Below are 24,799 nucleotides of genomic sequence, written 5' to 3'. Positions count from 1 at the left end.
GTTTATAATTTAAATTTAATCTAAGACAGCTACAAGTGTGTTACTCGGGAAAATAATGGAGATGGTATTATATTCCAGGTATGCCTACCTTGCCATAAGGAGTGTCTTTCCTGTACTGGCAATGGACCACATGGATGTACTGAATGTGCTAACAAGAAGTTTAACGGTGTCTGTGTGTCCGAGTGTCGCCCCCTCACTCTCCCAATTGAAGACAATGTATGTCATGAAGCAAGTAAGTTTAAATGTGAAACAATCACATGTTTTAAGTTTATAGTATCGGGTATATATATCAATTCAAGGCAAACGCTTCACGTGAAACTGAAATCAATAGCGACCATATTATATTTGGCACCACTGTTCAAGTTGACAAATTAAAATATATTCATGCACATTATACTAGTAATTATGCGTCAAATAATCTATAAGATACCCATGATCCATGGCTGTTGAGATGGAATAGATTATAACATGTCAATTTATTCAAACTGGCAATACTGAAATCCTAGTTTATGGGAAGAAGGCCGGGGTATGGTTACACTATGTTATGAGACATTGATTCATGCTGCCAATTTTGTTGATAACCAAATATGTTTCCTTTGGCATGAAGAGGGGTGTATGTTTTCATCGGTATAACAAAATGGCTACCCCACCACACAAACAAACAAACAAGCAAACATACATACTGTCATGAGTTGTAATGCTAGACTGAAGTTGACCTTACATGACCTCATTAATTATTCATATAATACAGATACGCAGTTACGTTCATACACGTTGTTGTTGTCAGTGTCTCTTCTTCATCACACATCCACTACACATCGAACCCCAACTCATTACATGGTGTCAGAAGCGGGATCGAAGTTAGACAACTCAGCAGTAACTTCAGGTGTGTATTTTACAGTGGATGATCGACACCAGGCCGGTGTTGTTTTGGTTCGTCTGAGAAAGTGTGTACGTGCAGACTGACAAGTTCAAGATGGCGGAACTCGCTGGCTTACCCGTCCCAACCATGGACTGGCACTCGAGTGATGCAATGCAAGCCCTAAAGAAATTCAAACAAATGTGTGAGCTATACTTTAATGGCCCACTCACAGCCAAGACAGAGGCGGAGAAATGCAACTATCTCCAAATTTGGTCCGGTGAAGTTGGAATTGACATCGTCACCACATGGAATCTAACCACCGAGGAAAAGACAAAACTCGCTACATATTGGAACAAATTCGAGGAGTACGTCGCTCCTAAAAGCAACTTTCGTCTGGCAAGATACAAGCTACGCACACTAAAGCAACAGCCAGGTGAGCCTGTAGACACATTTTTAAAGAACATTAGAACAATTGTAGCTGAATGCAAGTATACCAACCCAAACGAGCATATTATTGATACTCTTATCTATGGCGTTTCATTGGGGCCTTTATTATGTACATCTTATTTGACTCGCCTCGACAACTTATTTGGCTACTCGACATCTTATTTGACTCGCCTCGACAACTTATTTGGCAACTCGACATCTTATTTGATTCGTCTCGACAACTTCTTTGGCAACTCGACATCTTATTTGATTCGTCTCGACAACTTATTTGGCAACTCGACATCTTATTTGATTCGTCTCGATAACTTATTTGACTCGCCTCAACAATTTATTCGGCTCCTCGATACCTTATTTGCCTCAACAACTTCTTTGGCTCCTCGATAACTTATTTGACTCGCCTCGACAACTTATTTGAGTCGTCATCTGCATATTCGCCATGTGTACATCTCATTCAAGTACTCTATCGCACGTTCTGCTGGTAGACCTAATTTGAACACCCCAAGTCACTGGAGATGTTTACCATGCCAAATAAGTTATCGAGCATCAGAAAAAGGAGTCGAGTCAAATGTGACATGTATTATTCTTCGAATACTTTTCAGTAGGCTAGAGGTACCGTTGTATCATGACCCGGAAATACATCAGACGGTATGCATACCACTCAGAAACCATACGTTGCTGCTCGAGAGTATCACAAATCTCACAATACAAGACACATCGTCATTATCCATATTTATATCAATAATCAGATATCGATCTGTGGAATATCCTAGAGGCATTCAATCAATTTGTGTCAGGATGGGTGAGACTTGAAAGAAGTGTTTACGTTCGTATGTCCACAATGAACTACGACTCGTACGACGACGACGACTACTACTACTAGTACTACTAGTATTAATTGTAGCGAGGCACTGCCACAGGTAAGATTTTCGCCTATGTTTTCAATTGAAAACTAATTTGAAGTGCAGTGGTTATATTTACATAAACTATAGAATTTATATACTATTCCTCATATATGTAGCGTCACTTCACAATGTCAACGAAGGTGCTGACACTATTTTTGAAGGACCACCCTCCGCCTTCCCACATCCCAATCAAGTATTACATTGTGCCAGCAGTTTTGAAGTTGAAAGAAGCATCATTGCTATGTAGCACACATTTAACGAACTCACTTAGTTGTTGTATCACACTGTTGTTTATCATTTAAAAAAAAAAACATGTTGATAAGATACATGTCATATGTATACACAAACAGCTGGCACTGATTCAACACACATTCATACATCCCATAATGATCACATCACTTTTATAAGAAACAAATATAGAATACATGTGTGTAGTCTAGTGTTTGAATATGCTTTGCACTCCATGCACAATATAAACAGAAGTCTATATAATTAATCATCTCTAATCTATGCTGATTAATTGTAATGTTTTTGTATTGCATGATAATATTGAGGATAAATCAATTGTCCCTAATCTTAATTGATTTTGAGATTCTCGTCCTAGAAATTATTGAGTAAAACAAACTGAGATTCACTGTGCCAAGTGTTTTCATGTGAAACAGAAATAAACATGCCATAGATGAATAGAAACAATATTTTACCATAGCTTATTTTGATATAGGCATAAAATATCTAATCAGTATTGTAGTAACCTGCTAACAAAATATCTATTTATTTTAGGTCCTGTATTGTCAGCACTTGATAAAGAAACCACTGAATCCATGAGTGATTGTTGAGATTGGTGGAAAGATAGTAGCAGCTCACTGATTACATGGCTGGTCTTGGTGAATGCTGTGCTCATGGTGTTAAACAAGCCTTAGATGAACCAAAATTAATTAACTGCAATAATAATTGATTAACTGCAACCACAGTTGCAGTTAATCAGGGTACAGACAATATTTTATTGCCATGGTCACAGTTACTCAGTCCACAGGCAATCTTATCATGCCATGGTTACACATACTCAGTCTACAGACAATCTCACCAGGGTTGCAGTTACTCAGTGTACAGACAATTTTCAAGTTTTGCAATTCCAAAGTTTTATCATTTTCTAGCTCACCGTTTTCAGTACCTTTCTGCCATTTTTCACTGTAATAGAAAGGTGGAGTGCTTTGTTTAATCAATTTAATACATTTAGTTCTGATCTTGCTGGTTATTAAAGCACCCCATTTTTATGCAAAACCAGACATGTCTGTGAATTGTGTTTTGCATATTTTTGTGTGGTGATTATTTGTAAGAAGTTGTTTTTTGTGTGTAACAATTTAGCTGCATTATTATTTTAGCTTGAATTGAGGCATCTGGGAAAATCAAAAACAGCTACATTTGTAGACTAGACTGGGACAATGCCTACTGGTTACTTTATTAGTGACTCTGTGCAAGTCAGACAGTCACTGAACAATCATTGAAACTTAGTGTATGTCAGTCTCTGAATCCCAGTCTATGAATCCAGTTAAAAGAGTATGTGTTAGTTAATCAATGAAAATCGGTGTAAGACAGTTGCTGTATCCATTATGTAAAAAGTATATATTATAGTCAGTCATTGATAATCATTGAAACTCTACCCATGTCAGTCACTGAACTGGATTAAAATGGCCATATGGATATGAGGATTAGCTATTTATTTTGGATTTTAAATTTATAAAACAATGTGAAACAACATATGTTAAATCCTTTGTTTGTAACTCAAATTCTGAAAGATTAATAAATGTATAACATGTTTGTTATTGTATGTACAATATCAAACTTTTTACACATTATTTTAGCTTTTTACAATGTAATGACTTACATAGACTTGGTCAGTATTATTTCACATTGAAGGAAGCCATGATAACATTGTTTCATAAATTAACAATTCAAAATAAATCCTCATCCATGTATGGCCACTTTAAGGTAGTGTGTATGATTATAGACAAAAATAGCTTGACTGAAGAATTGAAGAGTCTTTTCCTGTGTATTTTAGTCACATCACTATAAAGCAGATATGTGTGTATGCTTTTCTTTAGTGCAATCATACCGTTTCCATGCTATAAACAGTCTAGCATGTTCAAGGTAGTGGTAATCTGCTGTATTCAAAGAATTCTATAAGAAGAACCTATGGAAATCAAGATGGTGGACAATTTGAATTCATATGATTTATCCTCAGTATATTAGTGTGAGCAGCACATTCTACACTGTTGTTACAGTACTTTACTTGAGGAGCTGTAGACTGAAAGATCCAGTCTTGTGTAAACTCCTTCATTACATCTGAATGGAATATTGAGTTGCTGCCCTGCAGCTTTATATCCTGAGAATTTGACATGTGTTACTGTTGTTGACTGTGAATGATCATGTAATATTCTGATGTAATACTTACCTTGTTGGGTATGCAAGTTTTTTATATTAAAATATAATTTTCAATTTGATTTATTTCATGTTTCTATACATTATGTAATGTAATGTAATGTAATGTACTGTAATGAAAGGTAATGTAATGTAATGTAATGTAATGTAATGTATGGGTGGGTGGGTGGGTGAATGGATGGATGGATGGATGTACATAGGGATGTAGCTAATTTTAAATGTAGCCAGTAAAATGTGAAACATAGGCAGTACTATATTATCTAAGAGTGAGACCAATGATGGAAATATAGTGGTTGAAACAATGATTTTGTAGAGAAATCCGTAAAAAAGGAGTATACTAACCATGCATCCACCTATGGACACATGCTCATATGTATAACTGTGTGTACATGTAAGTTAGACAATGGGCCACAAGTGAAAATAGAAAGTTAAAAGGAGATAATGAGGGGTTATTTAGAACAACAACTACAACTGTGATTAACTAGAAATATTTATTTATAAGATGAACGCCTGGTGACTTACATTTCATCTTAGCTACTATGTCTACATACTGATGTGATAGGTGTTTAGTACTTTGGCCTTGTATATATTTCAAAACAACACAAATTAATAGGTATGCCCAATTTTATTCAAATATTGCTACCCTTAGTTGACTCTAATTACTAAATGTGGGTCTCAAAATACAGTGGACTCAGGCATAGGTGGCCATTACTTATAAATTCCCAAAGATTTTTTTAATTCTTCATTCAGCCAAAGAGAATACAAGTGAGTGAGTAGGAGTCACTACACAAGTAATGAAAACAACCTCTATAAGGGCACGAGTGTCATCAGTCAGCCTGAAGAAGCATCCATGAAAGGATACAAAACTGAAGTGCAGTAGGATGAAACAGGATACTTTGCCACAAACGATTCTAATTATGCTTTAAGCTAATCAAAAATTCAAGCCAAGTTTTGTCATTGCCAACAATACTTATTGAAATTTAGTAAATACTGTACATGTACCTTTCAACCAGACTGAATATAATACAGTCATTATTGTCGTGAAATTTAAGTCCGGTATAAAACTTCACCTTTTCATTATTAGCATCAATGGTTTAGTAAAAACAGTAAATTCTGTTGAGTCCGTCTCGGTGCATTTCTCAAATTATTAATCTCTATATATAAAGTCTCATTATCTCTGCATGAGAAATATCTGTACCACTGCACTGTCTGTGTTGAAATGGTGCGATGTCCCTCTTTTAAAGTCTCGGTGTCTATTAAACTCGCTACTGGTTTAATTTTATTGCTGGAAAATATGTAGAAGGGAACCTCTCTGATGTCCACTGAGTTTTTTTTCTGACCTCTGCATGGTTTGTTCATATCTTTCCATTCTGCCTGTGGATGGGGATTGTGACACTGTATGTCTCATGTGTAGAGAAGGAACTGGATTTGTCGAGTAATACAACTTTGAAGGCTGACCTGTCAACATAAAACATCAAACAGAACAATGTTGAGTCATCATTTTTAATCTCAAAATGAACATGAAAAAAACACTCAACATAGGAACCAATAGTTGAAATTGGTGACAGAATAGCTATGTAATAGAGCCCTAAGAAATAATAAGGTGTGTGTGTGGGGGGGGGGGTACTTTTTCCAAATGGGTCCTCAGGGAGGGCCATAGTTTAGAAAATGGAAATTGGTGTAAGGAGCAGAGTGGGTCTCACAGTAGTAATGGGGGAACAACATTACAAGATATTGGTAATAATGTGGTGGAGTTGAGATGTTGACCAATCAGCCCTGGGGTTGTCAGTTGTGCACTCCATCTAGGCTTTGGTAGTTCCGGCCTTCAGCTCAGCCAATAGATCAAAACACAGGCTTTGATACAAACACAAACTGTGATGCCTTTAAAAATTATCAATGTGGTGGGATCTTACTACAGAAAAATTATCTGTTTCTAGTGAGATTGAACCCAGGACCTCCTGACGACTAATCTTGAGCTCTAACAACTATGCCACAGAGAGGCAGTTAAAAATGTTTTTCATTAAAATCTTTTTACAGGGCATGGTCATTTGTTGGAGAAAGAAAATTGAGGGAGGGTCACTTTTTACATCCCCCCCGGCTAAAAAAAAAACATAAGTAGAATTACATGTTTCTCAATTTGACAACTTTCAGTTTGGATATTATTGCTTGCATTACCTGCAATGAATGTAAAACATTTTGGAATTGAAAAATGAAAATAAACACTACTACAACTTTACACTCTACAAAATGGAAAGGGAAATAACAACTCAAAATAACAACATTGGCATTTATCACTCATCATCATCATGTCCCTGTAAACAGATTCACTTGGCAGCTCAGTATCGCATGTATTAATCTCGTTACATTTTCACAGCTGGTTATCTGGGGACATGACCTTAAAAGTTCAAAAGGGTCAAGACAAAATTGTTGGTTCGAAAAAATAAAAACTTCCAAACACTATTTCACTTTCAGTCACTGATGACATTTATCATAATAATTTGTGTTATTTATCACTCAAACATTTGCCACTATTGCACTCTGTACTGAGCCTCAGTATAATACTCGTGTAACTACACTAAAGTATGTGCAGACTATTCAACCAAAATTGTTGGGGCTGACAACTAACAGTTAAACAAAACACACAATTTAGTCAACATCAGGAATGTGCTAATGATTACAGTTTAAAGTCACTTGTGAGCTTAGGGACCTGTCAGTTTCTTCAGCCTGGAAGGGGGGGGGGGATTCTTAAATTGGGCCGACAAAAAGTCACTGACCCCCCTATCTGTAAAACCAAAAACAGGCTGACCCCCCGCCCCCATATATATATATATATATATATATATATATATATATATATATATATATATATATATATATATATATATATATATATATATATATATATATATATATATATATATATATATATGAAGTTTAATAGCATCTTGACAGTGAAAGGTATGGGAAAACTTTAGCAGGGAATATGTATATCTCATTGGGGGGGAGGGGGGTCCTATGGGGTCTATAAGCCCTGGAGGTTTTTTACTTACATCTTGACAGTAAGAGGGGAAGAGCTTGAGACTGGGATATGTCCATCTCATGTGGGGGGGGGGGGTGTCCAAGGGGGTCTCCCTCTAGAAGCCCTGGAGGATTTTTACTCTTATAAAAGCCATTTTTTAGGCTATTCAGACCCTTTCAAGCAATAACTCAATCCATGCTTTACAAGACAGTACCATCAAGTATCAGAAACTATTCTTTATAACTTACATAGGGTTGAAATATGTTCTTAAAGTTAAACAGTTAAATGGCATCATTAAATACATGTAGTAAAGGTCAGCACATCTACTGGTAGTATCATTGGTAGGGGAGATTTGGAGTTTAAGGCAATGTTAGACTACCTTGGCAAACATTTCACATCTTTAAAAGACAATATCATCTCAAATTACAATTGGGTGAAAATATTTAAGAAAAGTTCAATACCATTATGACAGGTTGTTGGTGCATCTGATTGTTGGTTGAATGCAAGAGTGGCCTCTGGGGGTGAGGGAGTCCTTGGGGTTTTCCCCCTGGCAGATCTGCAGTTTTTGGCTTCTATTAAGACAATGTTTAGGTTATTCATTGCCTTTGAGGTAATATTTCCAAGCTTCGAATAGCTAACGTAAATGTAAGTTTTAAATGAGTTTCCCATGTCACATAAAAATGGCCCTGTAACATTGGTATAGTGGCATTAATATTGCATGTACAGTAAAGTCACTGGTATGTTAGAGAACTTTAGGAATTGTCATACCGAGTGTATAATAGAAACTGGAATCTGATGAGATGTGGTGATTTGTAGTGTCAATAACATGTAGTGTCCAAAATAGAAAGTGTATTAATCCCTTCTGACAAGTTCATAGTGACGAGTAAGGAACATTTTAGATTAACTTCTTTTATAAACTATCTATGAAGATTACCATTACAAAACCTTCAAGTTCACTTTTGCCCCAAAGTGCAATATAAGTGAAGCACTGATTGTGAAACAGCCAAGCATTTACATGACATGTTCTGTAACTAGTGTGGTAGCTAGGTAATACATGTATATGTATATTTATTGTTATGCGTGAACTAATAAGGAATATTAAAGAAATCATGTAAGAAACAGGGAGAAGAACAAATATTGACATGTACCACATTTCAGACAAGGCTATATGCCATTGTAGAAAGAGGATTTTTTTCTTCCATCACAATCCAAAACACAATGACCCCCTATCCACAATTTTGAAAACAGCATGACCCCCCCCCCACTGCCAATTTCAAAAACAGGGTGACCCCCTCCCCCCACCCCCAGGCCGAAGGAACTGACCGACCCCTTAATCCTATTCAAGAATGGTGATGGGTCATAAGTAATGGTGTTATTTGGTATTTACGATATTCAAAACTATTATCAATGCTGACGGTATATTTTGAATATGACGATGCCTGAATAGAACTATTAGCTCACAAGTGACACTGACTGTGCTGTGTCACCGTGAACGTACACAGAACGATCGTCAGACAGTAATAATGGACGGGATCACAACAAATAATTAAATAATAAATAGCGTATTGAATATTTAGATAAAGTTTAAATTTCTCTACCTGTGACAAAGTACATGTAATCTCCACAGACTAGACACGCGTGACGTATCCGATACTCTGTTGTTTCCTTCTCGAGATAAAGCGGTAAGCCATCATTAAGTCCTCTCTCCTCTCGGACAGCTCTGTTTGATCTCTTTCTCCAACATATTTAGAACGTATACTTTGGTTATATAACATTTACTTCCGCGTTTCCGGGTCAACATTGTGAGGACCCACCAGTCACTCTTCAAAAAAACTACACAAAACTTTGATGACGCTCTTTGACGTAACAGCAGATTTTGTATGACGCGAAGTGACGTTTGCGCAAGAGAGCACATATTTACTGAAGGGGAGCTAGGGATGCTAAAATATCGCCTACAAGAGAACGTCATACATGTTGACTAAATAAGTTATCGAGGAGCCAAAGAAGTTGTCGAGGCGAGTCAAATAAGTTGTCGAGGCAAATAAGTTATCGAGGAGCCAAAGAAGTTGTCGAGACGAATCAAATAAGATGTCGAGTTGCCAAATAAGTTGTCGAGGCGAATCAAATAAGATGTCGAGTTGCCAAATAAGTTGTCGAGGCGAATCAAATAAGATGTCGAGTTGCCAAATAAGTTGTCGAGGCGAGTCAAATAAGATGTCGAGTTGCCAAATAAGTTGTCGAGGCGAGTCAAATAAGATGTACATAATAAAGGCCCCAATGAAACGCCATACTTATCTTTGGATCAAGTAACCAACGCGTGCAGTCGAAGCTCCTAGAACACGATGATACACTCACACTAGATAAAGCTGTCGACATCGCACGTACATTAGAGGCCACATGTACCCAACTAAGTGCCATACGTAACACTGTAGATAGCAGTACTGTCCATGCTATGCGATACACTTCACGTAATAGGCAGAGTGCACATACTAAAACTGGTAAATGTGGAAATTGTGGCACAGTACATGACCAATTTGACCGGTCCTCCTGCCCAGCACACGGATCTGAATGCAGAGCATGTGGCAAGCCAAATCACTGGAAGCGTGTATGCCGCTCACGTAAGGCTAAACCCGGTTCCAACCCAAGAACACAACAACAAGATAGGAGTAAACAGAAACCCAGTAAACAAGGTATGCATTCACTAGCAGTAAATGATACCAGTACCAGCTACAGCAAACCTATACATGTCTCTGATACAGAGGATACACAGATGTATTTTCATACAATCCACATAGACACCTTGAGAGCCAGCAAACAGGCCATGATACAAGTATATGTTGATGCAGAGAATGACTGTGTACCCCTAACATGTAAGGAAGACACTGGTGCTGAAGGAAATGTTATGACTGTAAGCACATACAAGCAGCTATTTCCATCCAGACCATGCAACAATGATGGTGTTCCCCAGGGATTATCCAAGTCTAATACTACCATCACAGCATATGGTGGACAGACTTTACATCACTATGGATGTTGTGTGTTGACACTCACACATCATGGAGAGTCCAAGTCGTGCTCATTTTTCGTTGTACAATGTGATGGTCCAACAATACTAGGCCTGCCTACTTGCCAGGATATGGGACTTGTTACTGTGAATTACAGCATCACTCAACATGATATATCACCTTCCAAAGGTGACCCTGCAGCTAAAGAACAGATAATGCATGACTACAAGCAGTGCTTTGAAGGAATTGGCTGTTTCCAAGGAGAGTACCACATCACTCTCGACCCAAGTGTACCCCCAGTTGTGCACCCACCACGACGTGTACCACAGGCACTAAGTGAACCACTGAAACAGGAACTGAACTCGTTGGTAACCCAGGGCATTATTGCTAAAGTGGATGAGCCCACAGATTGGGTTAATTCCTTAGTATGTGCCACACGCAAAAATGGCAGTCTTCGATTATGCCTAGATCCAAAGGACCTTAATCATGCCATTAAAAGACCACACCACTGCACTCCCACAGTTGAAGAGATTCTTCCTAAACTCAGTGGAGCAAAGTACTTTTCCATTGTCGACGCACGTAGCGGATACTGGAACATCAAGCTTGATTATGAAAGCTCTCTATACACAACCTTCAACTCACCCCATGGCAGATACAGATTTCTACGGCTTCCATTTGGCCTTATCTGCGCACAAGATGTATTTCAGAAGAAGGTTGATGAGACCTTTGGTCACCTCCCAGGTGTCACTGGTATTGCTGACGATATCATCGTATATGGCAACACAACTGAGCAACATGACAGTAACCTTAAGGCAGTAATGGAACACGCTAAGGAGACTGGCCTACGTTTCAATGCAGACAAGTGCAAAATACAATGCACAGAGATCTCTTTCTTCGGACACATCATTAGCGCTGACGGGCTCCGACCAGACCCATGCAAGGTACAAGCTATTAATGAAATGGATCCATCTTCAAGTCTGGAGGATCTACAAACATTCCTAGGCATGGTACAATTTCTTAGCAGGTATACTCCCAACCTTGCTTCACTATCAGCAAATTTGTGGGATCTGACCAAGAAAACAAGTGCATTTGTTTGGGGACCTGAGCACCAAGCTGCAGTTAACAAGATCAAGTACATGATCACATCACCTCAAACACTGCAGTACTTCGACAGTACCAAACCTGTCACGATCCAAGTCGACGCATCACAACGCGGACTAGGAGCCACCCTACTACAGGACAAAGGCCCAGTTGAATATCGCAGTAAGTTACTCACAGACACTGAAAGTCGATACTCCAACATTGAGAGAGAAATGCTAGCAATCGTCCACGGTCTAGAGAAATTTCACTACTATGCATATGGTCGTCATGTCACAGTAGAGACAGACCACAAACCACTAGAGGCTATATTTAAGAAACACTTAGCCAGTGCACCACCTCGTATTGCCAGAATGATGCTTCGTATTCAGAAGTATGACATTAGCATCAAGTACGTACCAGGAAAGAACATTCCACTGGCAGATGCTCTTTCCAGAGTTACACCACGTCCAGGTGACGCCATTGAAGGCCTTGACGTATCTATTCACGAATTCCACCTACACATGAATGCAAGCACCACCCGCATCGAGCAGATCAAGAGCGAAACAGCAAAAGACGAAATTCTGAGTTTGCTCAAATCAGTGGTTATGCAAGGATGGCCCGACAGCAGGTCACAGTGCCCAAGGGACCTACTCTCATATTGGAATTACCGTGATGAATTAACCATTGCTGATGGTGTAGTACTGAAGGGAACACGTATCATCATCCCGAAAACCCTACAGTCAGCAGTGCTAGAGCAAATTCACTATGCTCACCAAGGTGCAGAGAAAAGCAAACTTCGAGCCAAGGGATCAGTATTTTGGCCCAACATAAACCGCGACATAGAGGAGATGGTGAAATCATGCGCCCCGTGTCAACACAACCAGAAGGCGAATGTTAAAGAACCACTCATGCCGCACGACGTACCATCAAGACCATGGCACACACTAGCAGCTGATCTATTTTTCTGGAACAATACACCATACCTGTTAGTATCAGACTACTACAGTAAGTTCCCCATTGTGAGAAGATTGAACAACATCCAGTCTAACACTACGATTGCACACATGAAGTCAATCTTCGAGGAACATGGCATTCCTAGTAAGCTAGTGACAGGACATGACACTCAGTTTACCTCCGCACAATTCCAGAAATTCAGTGCTATATACGGATTCGAACATGTGACAACCAGTCCTTACTATTCACAGGCTAACGGTCTTATAGAAAGAACTGTTCAAACTGTCAAGAACTTGCTACAGAAGTGCAAGGAGTCCGGTACAGACCCACACCTTGCAATGCTATGCTTGAGAAGCACACCACTAGATCACAACTTACCTTCTCCAGCAGAGCTTCTCAACTCAAGAGCCTACCAGACCAACCTGCCAACTATCAGGAAGCCTGACATTACAACACAAGCTGACGGTGATGTCAATGTAAAGCTTCAACACAGACAGGACACCCAAAAGTCATACTATGACAGACATGCAAGACCTCTTCCTAGCTTGCACACCGGTGAATCCACACGTGTCTACAACCATCAGAACTGTACTTGGGAACCTGGTGTAATTAAAACCATCCAACAGGAACCTCGTGCTTTCACTGTTCAGAAGGAGAATGGAAGCACACTTAGACGGAACAGACGTCATTTCCGGCGCACAGGTGAAAACTTCAATACCCCACAATCTGTGGAAATGGCTATGACCCCAGAAGGAAAGGTTACGTCTACACCCGAGACATCTACACCCTCTCCAATTGATGATCCACCTCGTATACTCAGGAGATCAACCAGAAATGTGAAACCACCAGATAGATTGGACTTGTGAACTTTGAACCATATATACACTTGTCGAACTGTATAAGTATATTCATATGGACTGTGTTATCAGACTGTTAATGTTAGTCACATGGACTGTTTAACTACCATGAACTATTTGAAGTGTTTCACTGCTAACTCTTATTGATACTGTGTTATTACCGCGAACTGTTATTCGGTTACTATTTGGACACAAACTCTTTGATTTGCATGAACCGTTCAATTCCTGTTAATTGTTGTTCTCAATCACAAACTGTTAAGATTGACTCGCTTAACTTTGAAAAGAGAGGGATGTCATGAGTTGTAATGCTAGACTGAAGTTGACCTTACATGACCTCATTAATTATTCATATAATACAGATACGCAGTTACGTTCATACACGTTGTTGTTGTCAGTGTCTCTTCTTCATCACACATCCACTACACATCGAACCCCAACTCATTACACATACATACATACATACATACATACATACATACATACATACATACATACAGACAGACAGACAGACAGACAGACAGACAGACAGACAGACAGACATACATACATACAGACATACAGACATACATACATACATACATACATACAAGCAACAGATTAATGAGGTAAATGCTCCTTTGGTCTAGGAAATGTTTTGGACAATTTACACAATCGAATAACAAAAAAACACATGCCAGTGATGGTAACATCATAATGTAATACCTGCACAGGGTTTACATTCTTTACCAAATTTATGACAATTTCTCATCTCGAGCACAAATGTACAATACTAGAAGACATCACTGTAGGGATTTGCAGAGTATCTAGACGTGCAGCGCATCTGTAAAAATAACTCCAGAACTCGAGGGCAATAGTTTCGTGATTGGGCAATAGTCTATTTAAAGGTCATGTGATTCAATTCTGACCAATGACAGCTTGTGTAAGAATGTTTGGGTATAATAATATTGTATAAAGATGTACGAGGGGTGTCTTAAAATGGAAATCTATATAAAGTGCTCTACTTCTGATTAGGGGACTAATACTTACACTACAAAACTGGAGAGTTCATTTAATGTAATATTGGTTGTGAATGTTTCAAGCTAAAAGTTAATTGCAACAAAATCTTAATGTTGATATGTAAATTAGAGGTAAAATTGCTATTCTTGGTGAAAAACTTCCTCTACTGATCAGTACTCCTACTTTTTTTCTTTCGGTACAGTTTGCCCAGGACTTGGCCATAGTAAATTTGAAAGTTTTGATGAGATAGATAAACACAATATCAACATGTTTAGCAATAAAAATTGTACAACGATAGATGGTAGCATCGTTATCACTCAGAGTAGTATTGATGGGTAAGTCTAATTCATCTAATCCTTTCAGTCTTCGATCTATTTACAGATATTACTTGACAAAACACTTACATCATTGATTTATATAATTAGTCCATCATAGTCTTGAGCTGGGGGGGGGGGGGGGTCAGCGTATTGGAGTCTGTGTGCACTTGCTTTCTGTCAGTCAATATACAACTTTCTCTGTTTTCTCCTGTCAACTTCTCTTAGCTTCGACTCCTCTTACCTTCTGTGCTTTCTCTTTGTTGACTTCTTTCAACTTCACTGCCTTCTCCTGTCAACTTCTCTTAGCTCCTCTGCTTTCTCCTGTCAACTTCTCTTAGCTTCACTGCTTTCTCCGATCCTGTCAACGTCTCTTTCTCCTGTTGATCTCTGTTAGCTCCTTTGCTTTCTCCTGCTACACTTTTTTTTCCAAGTATGGGAATTTACAGTACATAACTGTCACTTTTGTGATGATTGGTATGATTAGTTAGTTTTAGTTATTTACATGGAGATATGATTGACACATCTACAGTTGTTATATAATTTAACAGTTTGTTTAGAATATTGAAATTGGGCTTGACCTTCAACTTTGGAAACGATGATATAGCCAGTTGTCATACAATGGTATTTATCGCTATATTACAGTACTCCTCTGGCTGGTTTTAAAGGGGTACTACCTACAGATTTGGAGGTGTTCAGTACGGTCAAGAAAATCACAGGACATTTAGTCGTCCTCCATGGTGGCACAAATGAAGTCGATCTCAGTGCATTCAGGAATTTGGAAGTTATATCGGGACAAGATTTATTCGCGTGAGTAGCTATTAAATTCAAATAGTTCTATATTTAGGCAATCTGACATTATACATGTATTGTTGTTTGTAATTAATTTCTTGATCTTACTTGCTCTATCTTTTCTTGCACACAAATTGATATGAAATTAATTGCAAATAGCCTAAGAGTTTGTTCTAGGATTAGCAATGCAGTAGTTATGCACACTTGGTAATCTCTGATAAGACATGTACAATGACAATGGTAGGAAATAGGACAAACAGTCAGAGCATAGAAATATTACATGGTTAGAGGAAACAATAGTTATGATGGCAATATTTACATCTTTTATTTAAAATATAAGCTTAGAGAAAACAATATATTAGAAACTTATTTATTTGTCCCGCTCCCTGTGGTGCTAGTACTCATTTCTCTGTGAACTAATCTATTGATTTTTATGACCATTGCAGGGGTTATGCCATTTTTATTCTGGGTACAAATCTTAGATCCCTGGGAATGGCATCTCTGAGAGAAATCAGTAGGGGCAACGTCTTCGTAAGACACAATTTTAATATGTGCTATGTGACAAGCAACATGTTTAATGGTATCCTCATTGATCCAAACACCCAGACGGCAAACGTTGGAAGAAATGGACAGAGAGGATTTTGTCGTGAGTATTTTGTCTTTTTCAAATAGGAAAAAAAAAGTTTGATATCTTCACAGATTATCAAATCGTCTTTTTCTATTTAACTGTTTTATTACTAACTTAAGTTTCACGTGCTACAGACATAATAAGTGTACGTGTCTGTTGCTGAATATTCAATGTTCATGGTAAATTATTCACTGACTTGATATGCCTCAAATACTCAAAATCCTATGTTTAATCATGATGATCATTTGGTCGCTCAAAAAGTAACACAACGTTTTTCCTGGTATTAATGGGTTCGTGACATTGCCATAACTATGACGTTCAGTGGTACTATAGGCATGGTGCTGTGTGTGTGTGTGTGTGTGTGTGTGTGTGTGTGTGTGTGTGTGTGTGAAGGACTTAAACTCAACAACTGCCTGATCGATTTACTTGTTATTTGGCAGGAACATTACTTATGGTATCTAGTTGGGAAATTGATCAAAATGATCGCATCACGTGTCATTTGGGTCAAAATATGTTATTGTGGTATACTTAAATTGGCCCTAGCAACCATGACAATGCCCTTAGCAAAAGTTATATGATAGGATTTTTTTTGAAATGGGCAGGCAATGAATAAACATTATTTCAAAATATGTAAATGAGCTTAGAAACAAGACCACGCCCACAGCAATAGGCAAACAGTGACGTATAATGCCAAAATAACACCAGTGACTTGGAAGGTAAATGAATAAAAAACATTGCAAAATTGTATGTAAATATGCCTAGCAACAAGACCACGTCCATAGCAACAGTTACATGATGATGTATATTGCAGATATAATTACACCGTATGGCTAGCAACAAGACCACATAATCATTATAGAAAATTAATGTTTTACTGTCAACAGTTGTGCTACAACGCCACTGGCGCTTTTATTGTACTTACGCATATATGCTATCCCACACTTCCTAACCATTGATGATCAATAGAGAACAAAGACATTGTGTAGCATTGAAAGTAACGAATAGTTTTAGAAAAGATCACAGTCGAAGATAAATACCGGTTTTCTTTTCTTACTATTTCCATACACGATTGTTACCATTCAACCATAGTCCAAGGAAGTAACTGACTGTGAGAGTCTTGTATTACTGGCCAATGGTGTTAACAAGGTCTCCCCCATCTTATATCTTCAAAACCGTGGGTTTTCATTGAAAAAATATTGGCACGGAAAGCTTAAGACAATTTGATTCGTTGGAACAAACAGGAACATCTAGTTATGTTGTATGTATTTTGTTTGCATGGTATATCATTATAGACATTGATACGTGTGGATTGGTAAAAATTTAGGCTATAATGGAATATAGATGTTGATTAAATTTACTATTTAGTATAGGCAAGATATGTCTTTGAAGAAATGAAGGAGCGCCGTGAGTCCAAAATGGCGAGTTTACGTGTAATTGAGTGTGAATCATTGAAATATTACTTATGGAGACTTTCAACGTTCTTTCTGAATAGAAAAATGTGAACAACTGACTTTATATTCTCAGAACGTGAAGGAGCTATATGTCATGAAGAGTGTACAGATGTTGGATGTTGGGGACCTGGTGCCTCTGAATGCATGGAATGTAAACATGTCAGTCTTGGAAACGAGTGTGTTAAACAGTGTCTACTTGACCAGGGGTAGGCATCCAATGATTTATTGAAATAATTGAAATATCTGTTGACATGTATGATTCGTTTATTTGGGCAGAATTATCTCACTCTTAAATATATACTTTTGAACTAATTTAAGCTAGGAAGTTTTGTAAAAGCTATGACACCAACTAGATAAATTTAAAAATCTTTGACATGAAATGAACACCACAATGCTCTGTTCTTTCGAAAGTAATAATAGCCGGCATACTTTGAATTTGATGAGGTTGATATACACAGAAATAAAGTTCAAAACTATTTAAAACTATTATCTAGTCCTTTTATAAGACTCTAAATTATCCAACTCGTTTTCAAATTGTTTCCAGACAGTACATGGTATCTGACAAGGAGTGTGGATATTGTGATACTGAGTGCACTGATTCTTGTACTGGTCCAGTAAGTCAGTTTTCATACAAGACTTCATTAATTCTGCATTTTACTAATTCATTACTTCCCTTCCTGTATTGATTTTTAAACCTTAAGAATTATCTAAAGCGTGTCTGTGTATTCTAATTAGGACCGAATTTGGTTTTATGAGAATTTCCTTAGCATTAGTGTGTTTTTAATTCATCTGGGATTGATGGACCACACTGTCTTCGATCAAAAATGTACAAAGTGTGGCTTTAAATACAGCAGCACAAAAGTCAGGACGGAAACAATTTTTGTTCGTGTCTGTGCGTTGTAGACTGTGATTCATATACATAAATACAATTGTTGAGGGTGATTTAGTAGACAAAGGCTACATGAAAGACAGCAAGAGTCCCTTGCATGCTTTTATAGAACCCCTCCCCTCCAAATAAAATGCTGCATCATGAATGATTGTACACTATATTATATGCAGAGTATACAGTGCAGACACATGCAACAATTGTATCACCATGTATGTGAATCATCCTTTGGAAGAGACAGACACATGTAACAATTGTAAGTGTCTGTCCTGACTTTTTTCTACACAGTTCACTATCCGCTGCTGTATTAAACGTACTTAAAGTATATAGTAATATTTTGTTGCCGTGTTGGTCCTCTAAACCTGAATCCATGTTATGAATAAAATTTTACCATATTTTTATTTTATGTATAAAATGCCAGCCACAAATGTAAACAATTTGTTCCTCTGAGGTTGAGTAGCTGTATTTGACTAGGAGTGTACAATTTACTATTTTGTAAATGTGTATGTCTATTTTATTCTCCTAGGGTGCTAATGACTGCAACCACCAGAAGGATGCCCCGACGACTCAGCAACCCATGGCAACTGGAAAGGAACTTGATCACCATTGATCAACGCGACCGCTATGTAATAATGAGACCGTGCTAAAGCTATGAGTATAGTAATGCGACTTTTTGTGAAATGTAGTAAATAGAATCTAATAGAAACCAAACCAGAGAAATTCTAGTCAGTTTTATTTTGATGTTCTATGTTTACGATTTATCTTGAATGTATGATATGTATAAGCCATAAAACAAACATTAGAAACAAATATGTTACTGTAACCGAGATATAGTATAATTTAGGGTGTCATGTCTTCTCTATTCAGCCATAGTAGTTATGGTCGATGTTGTGGACACACAGATATTCTAGTTATAATTGAATAGTAATACAGATATTATTACCTGCATGAAATTTAATTGTATAATAATCAGACAAATAAAAAACGTTGTTTGGTTCCGGTTACCCGACCTCACCTAAGTTTTTCACGCCCGCCCTAAACTTTTTTTTTACGTATTCGAGAAAAATAAAAGATAAAATCGCGAAAATCTCGAAGTCTCGCAAGAAATAGTGGGTGGGGAAACTGACATCAACGTAAACAGACAATATAAAACTGTTCTTCCAATCTGTAATGGCTGTACATCTGATAGGAAGAAATAAACAACACAGAGACCATTTGGAAAGCAATGGAAAACCTGAACTAGACACTCACACATGAAAAAAATATAATAAAATAAAATACAAAATCTACCTACCCCACCTATTTTAAAATTGAATGTAATCGGAACCACACAATTTTTACGCCTCATTATGACAAGTCTAATCAAATTAAATTGAGATGTATTTCCCACAAAAGAGATTAAACATACAAATAACAAGTAAACATTAAAATCCAAAAAAAGAAAACGATTTAAAGTTGTGGATGAAAGACTAGAAAATACTTTTGAGAAAACGAATCGATCCTAGCCACACGATTTCAAGAGTGTCAATTGAGTTAGTAATATGCTAAAATGTTGAAAATGATATTTCAATTATTTATTTGGTGTATGCTGCACTAATTGTTAATGAGCATGCTTTCGCGATATATATCTTCTAGTTATATACTACGCTGTTTTATTTTTGGTTGTCTTAAGTTTGTTTTTGTAACATATGTAGAAGTGATTCTGCTCTTCCACTATGCAATTTTGTTTTAGCAAAGTAATAAAGTGGTTAATAGTTTCATATAATGACTCAAGCGCACTATATAGAACACATTTTACACAGAAAGTTGGTAAAATATTGTACTTTTATAGTATAGTCATCATTTTACAAAAATTCTATTTTTATTCCTAATTTGCATAAACAACGTGTTTGAAAAAAACTTGTATCTGTCCATCCCAAGACGTGTGCACAACAAATTTCAACTCAATTGGCCCAGTAGTTTTGAAGAAGACTTTAAAGAATTTTCACTAAAAATTCTAGTTTTGGACCTAATTTGCATATTAATGACAGTCAGTTTTATATCAAATTTATATCTCCTCATCCCAAGACACCTAAACAACAAATTTCAACTCAATTGACCCAGAAGTTTTGTAGAAGATTTTTTAAGCATTTCAACCAAAAAATTCTATTTTTAGACCTAATTTGCAGAAAAATGACTCGATCAATTTGTCTTGAACCAACTTATATCTGCTCATCAAATGACACCTACACACCAAATTTCAGGTCAATTGACCGTGCAGTTTTAGAGGAGAAGATGAGGGTAGAAATGTTGACGGGCGGACGACAGACGCCAACGGAGAATCGACCCTTAAACTCCACTCTGCTGTCCAGCGGAGCTAATAAAGATAATATTAACTGCACTATTATTGTACACTTATTATATAAATAATATATATTATATGAATAATTGTATGGTAAATGTTGACAACGATATCTAAATTATTTATATCGAGTATGTGGTATCAATTGAAAGTATATTATTACATGAAACCTAACTTTTTATATAGAGACAAAGTAAAGGCTTGCAACTTAAAGAGAACATTAAAATAACCTATCACAATATGGTACGAAGCATGCATAATAAACTACTTGATTTGCATATTAAGTGAATTTTAATGCATTTCTTCATTTCTCGAACACCTGGATTGCATTCCTTCATTTTTGTACTCAGGTAGTAGTTATCAGTATTGATTGACATCTATAAATGCCCTCTGTAGCCATTCGTCCAGGCCTTAGAATTCTGTCCACCCATGGCCACTTGAGGAAGGTTGTAATAGATAGCGGCTCTATGTTAGAGTTTAAATCTATGCTATCAGAGATAGACCTTGATCTTCAGGTCAATTATCAAAATGAAGCCAATTATTGCATATCACACATACACACACAGACAAACAAACACAAACACAAACACAAACAAACAAACAAACAAACAAACAAACATAAAGGGGCCCAATCAGAAGGAACACACAGACTTTGATGACAATTGGACATGTAGAAAGAAATTAAGAAAAAACTAGACAATGGATATATAATGAAATTTCAAAACAAATACGTCACTGCCACAATTTCATATCACCACGGATATATACGTGGGATTTCTAAACAAATAACCCATTTCCACAACCATTACAGCTACAAACCAAAGTGAATGTAAATGAATTTGAAGGTATGTCATATATATATATATATATATATATATATATATATATATATATATATATATATATATATATATATATATATATATATATATATATATATATATATATATATATATATATATATATATATATATATATATATATATATGAAAATAATCGCATTCACAATCGAAAAAGAACATTTCCAGTATTTTTTAACGAAGTTGCTAGACTTTATTTCAACTGAAGCATAATGGTGACAGCATTGAAATTTAAAGTAAAGATTTTCTACACAGCCACAAATAAAAATACTCATTCTCTTATACTAATAACTTGGCTACTATTTCATTCGGCAAAACCATTAATTGGATTGAGGAAGTTAAAGATCTACAATATTGGACTTAGAAAAAAAACAAGAAGACAAGAGTTGATATTAATTCTGAGAAGAAAAAAATGTCTAAAGTATAGTTTGACTAAACCTAATTAAATCACATACCCATGGTTTGAAAACGTAAACTCAATAGAACTAAATTGAATCTCAAACAATCTGAAAAGGGTACTATGCAATACAGTTCATAACATTACACTAAAATCCTAACATAATGTGAAAAAAATAGTTTGCATTGATAAATGTATCACGTTTGACACCAAAAATAATACCTGAAAAGTCCAATTTAATATCTTACTTTCACAGTGGGTTTTAATCGAACACATAAACGAAGTATTGCAACACATTATAGATACATTACTGATCTTGCACCGAGTGTTGACTTTAGCTATAAGTTGCAATATTGTCGAGATAGTGAAAATTTCAAGTCAATAACTTGATCTCGTCATATATCAGTTATACATGTACATGCGCGCACATTCAGTGTTATTTAAAACAAAGTATACCTGCACAGGTAGACTCGGGCCCGTGGATATCATCAATGTTGATACCCTGTGAGGTAAGCCATGTCATGCCTAGCAGTAGTTTGTTGTCAACACTTTCGTGAAACAAGAGTAATTACTCGGGAGACTTGTTCACAGTACATGTAACACGTTACCATGATGAGGTTAAATTATCCAACGTGTCTTGGAAATATTGCTGATAATGAGCGACTGTCATCGTTGGTAATTATTATTGCAAGCAGACTTGCATAAGAGAAACTAGTGCTAAATTTGAAATTTGTTAGCAATCGAAATTATCAGTAATATCGCCCATTACTTTGATCTGACTGTACTAAATTGTGTATAAAGACACACACCATTTTAGCAATGGCATTGCCAATGTATCGATATATATGTTGCACAAGTTAATCGTTCAATGTTCGTTTAGAAGCACTAGTACTGGAATGGGAAATTTGATGTACGATGATCACCGATCAAATTATGAAATAACGACCGACGAAATATCAGTGTCTAGATCTCGTGCTAAAATGTTTAGCTACAATAGTAGATCAAACTATTTTTAGATTGGAGTTTTCTGTCAGGAAAAATTACTTTTGAATTGGAGACTAGTCATTTATTCATTTTCGTTAAAAAAAAACTCATAAAAACTAAACTACATATACGTCCAACTGTTCTGTCGCGAATTTATGAAATTTGATAACCACAATTCTTCAATCCTCAAATTTACGAGAATCACAGTAGCCGTAGCCTGTTTCCGGTTGTAGCTTTGTGACTACGCCTAGCCTGTAGCATATAGCCCTGACGAGGTCTAGAGAGCTAGACGTAGTATGCCACAGCTACGCGTAGCCACAGGTCCAGAGGAGTGCTAGGCGTAGCCACAGATCCAACGCCATAGACGCTTCCTACAGTAGCTATGGTAACAACCTAAGTATTATAATGATAATTGGGTAGTTGCAATTTTGTCTTGAGTTTCCGGTTTACAGCCTACAAGTCATCGCCTTGACAATTAATTGAAGGTTGTGGAGTAAAGTCTAGGTATGGCCTTTTTTGGAAAGACTGCGGCACAGACAAACTACATGTACAGCTGATGCTTAATGCCACTGATGAAGGGGAAAATGTTAAAACATATAAGGATCAAGAACATAGACCATGGCACACTGTATTGTTACATTTGTGAACGCGAGACAACAATAGTTACAGTTCTTTTCGGAGAAGCTTGCCCAAGTTGTTAAACAAACCATTGAGATCAGTGAGCCAAATCACAGGGTTTTACGTTGCGATAGAGACAAAAAAGATAACACACAATCATCACTTACACAGTGTGGACTCTTTATTTAGTTAATAATATATAAAAAAAAATAACTGCATGAAAGAAATGGTTGAGTTGGCTACTGACCATGGATTTTGTTTGAACTTCAAGTAAAGTTATACCTCATGTCTGTTGTAATTGTAGTAGTGTGTATGCTGTTCCTGTTTATATCATTAACTAAATAAAGAGTCCACACTGTGTAAGTGATGTTTGTGTGTTATTTTTATGGTGTATATGTCAACATGAAACCCTGTGATCAGGCTGACTGATCTTGATAGTTGGTTTGATTGCTTGGGCAAGCTTCTCCGAAAAGGGCCGCAATAGGATAGAACACATGTATACACACATCATCAGAAGAAATGATAATAAACAATACTGTTCAAGTAGTTGACTATCTACAAAACTGTACTAAATTCTCATTCTACACTTTGAAAGTCATGATTTTTATAAAAATATAACAATTCATATTTTTTTTATCGTATAGTAACGTGTTTTCTTTATCGTGGACTATACAAAACGTTACTACGTAGGATATGTATTATCATGAAGGTTTAATCCCGGAAGGAGTGATATGTCTCTAAGAGGAGAATCATATATCAGGAAAGAATCAAATTCATCGTGTAATAATAATAGTATATACATCGTAAACATGTGCATGAAATGTTCCTTAAAATCACAAAGTGCAGACTAAGGCGGCGTGGCCAGACGTCCGAAATATTCAGAATTAAACAGTGTGCACGCCCTTAGTACGTAGTATCCCAATTTCCCGAAGTATAGGAGCAAAGAAATTACAAGCAACTAAATGTA

General features: G+C 36.8%; 1 protein-coding gene and 1 long non-coding RNA gene across 2 annotated transcripts; both read left to right on the top strand.

Moving 5' to 3' along the window:
* The first annotated feature begins 762 nt into the window (after positions 1–762).
* On the top strand, positions 763–19,310 carry LOC144435383 (epidermal growth factor receptor-like). The gene is made up of 7 exons (XM_078123982.1): positions 763–1,295; positions 14,764–14,896; positions 15,521–15,685; positions 16,114–16,313; positions 17,820–17,952; positions 18,291–18,360; positions 19,159–19,310. Exons 1-7 carry the CDS (start codon positions 977–979, stop codon positions 19,240–19,242), a joined length of 1,104 nt encoding a protein of 367 aa, XP_077980108.1. The 5' UTR covers positions 763–976; the 3' UTR covers positions 19,243–19,310.
* Positions 1,590–4,712, top strand: LOC144439477 (uncharacterized). The gene is made up of 2 exons (XR_013481102.1): positions 1,590–2,226; positions 2,992–4,712. It is a non-coding gene; the product is annotated as an uncharacterized LOC144439477 (long non-coding RNA).
* Positions 19,311–24,799: the final 5,489 nt, after the last annotated feature.

The sequence above is a fragment of the Glandiceps talaboti genome, chromosome 1 (genome assembly GCF_964340395.1).
Source record: "Glandiceps talaboti chromosome 1, keGlaTala1.1, whole genome shotgun sequence".
Classification (NCBI taxonomy): Eukaryota; Metazoa; Hemichordata; class Enteropneusta; family Spengelidae; genus Glandiceps; species Glandiceps talaboti.
This window is presented reverse-complemented; position numbering and strand designations above follow the sequence as displayed.

What these genes read in the sequence shown, in the direction of transcription:
- LOC144435383 (XM_078123982.1), top strand. Translation starts at nt 977, where the DNA reads ATGGCGGAACTCGCTGGCTTACCCGTCCCAACCATGGACTGGCACTCG. An exon ending in ACTCAGAGTAGTATTGATGG is followed by an intron (nt 14,897 to 15,520) that starts GTAAGTCTAATT and finishes GCTATATTACAG; the next exon opens with TACTCCTCTGGCTGGTTTTA. An exon ending in CTGATTCTTGTACTGGTCCA is followed by an intron (nt 18,361 to 19,158) that starts GTAAGTCAGTTT and finishes TTATTCTCCTAG; the next exon opens with GGTGCTAATGACTGCAACCA.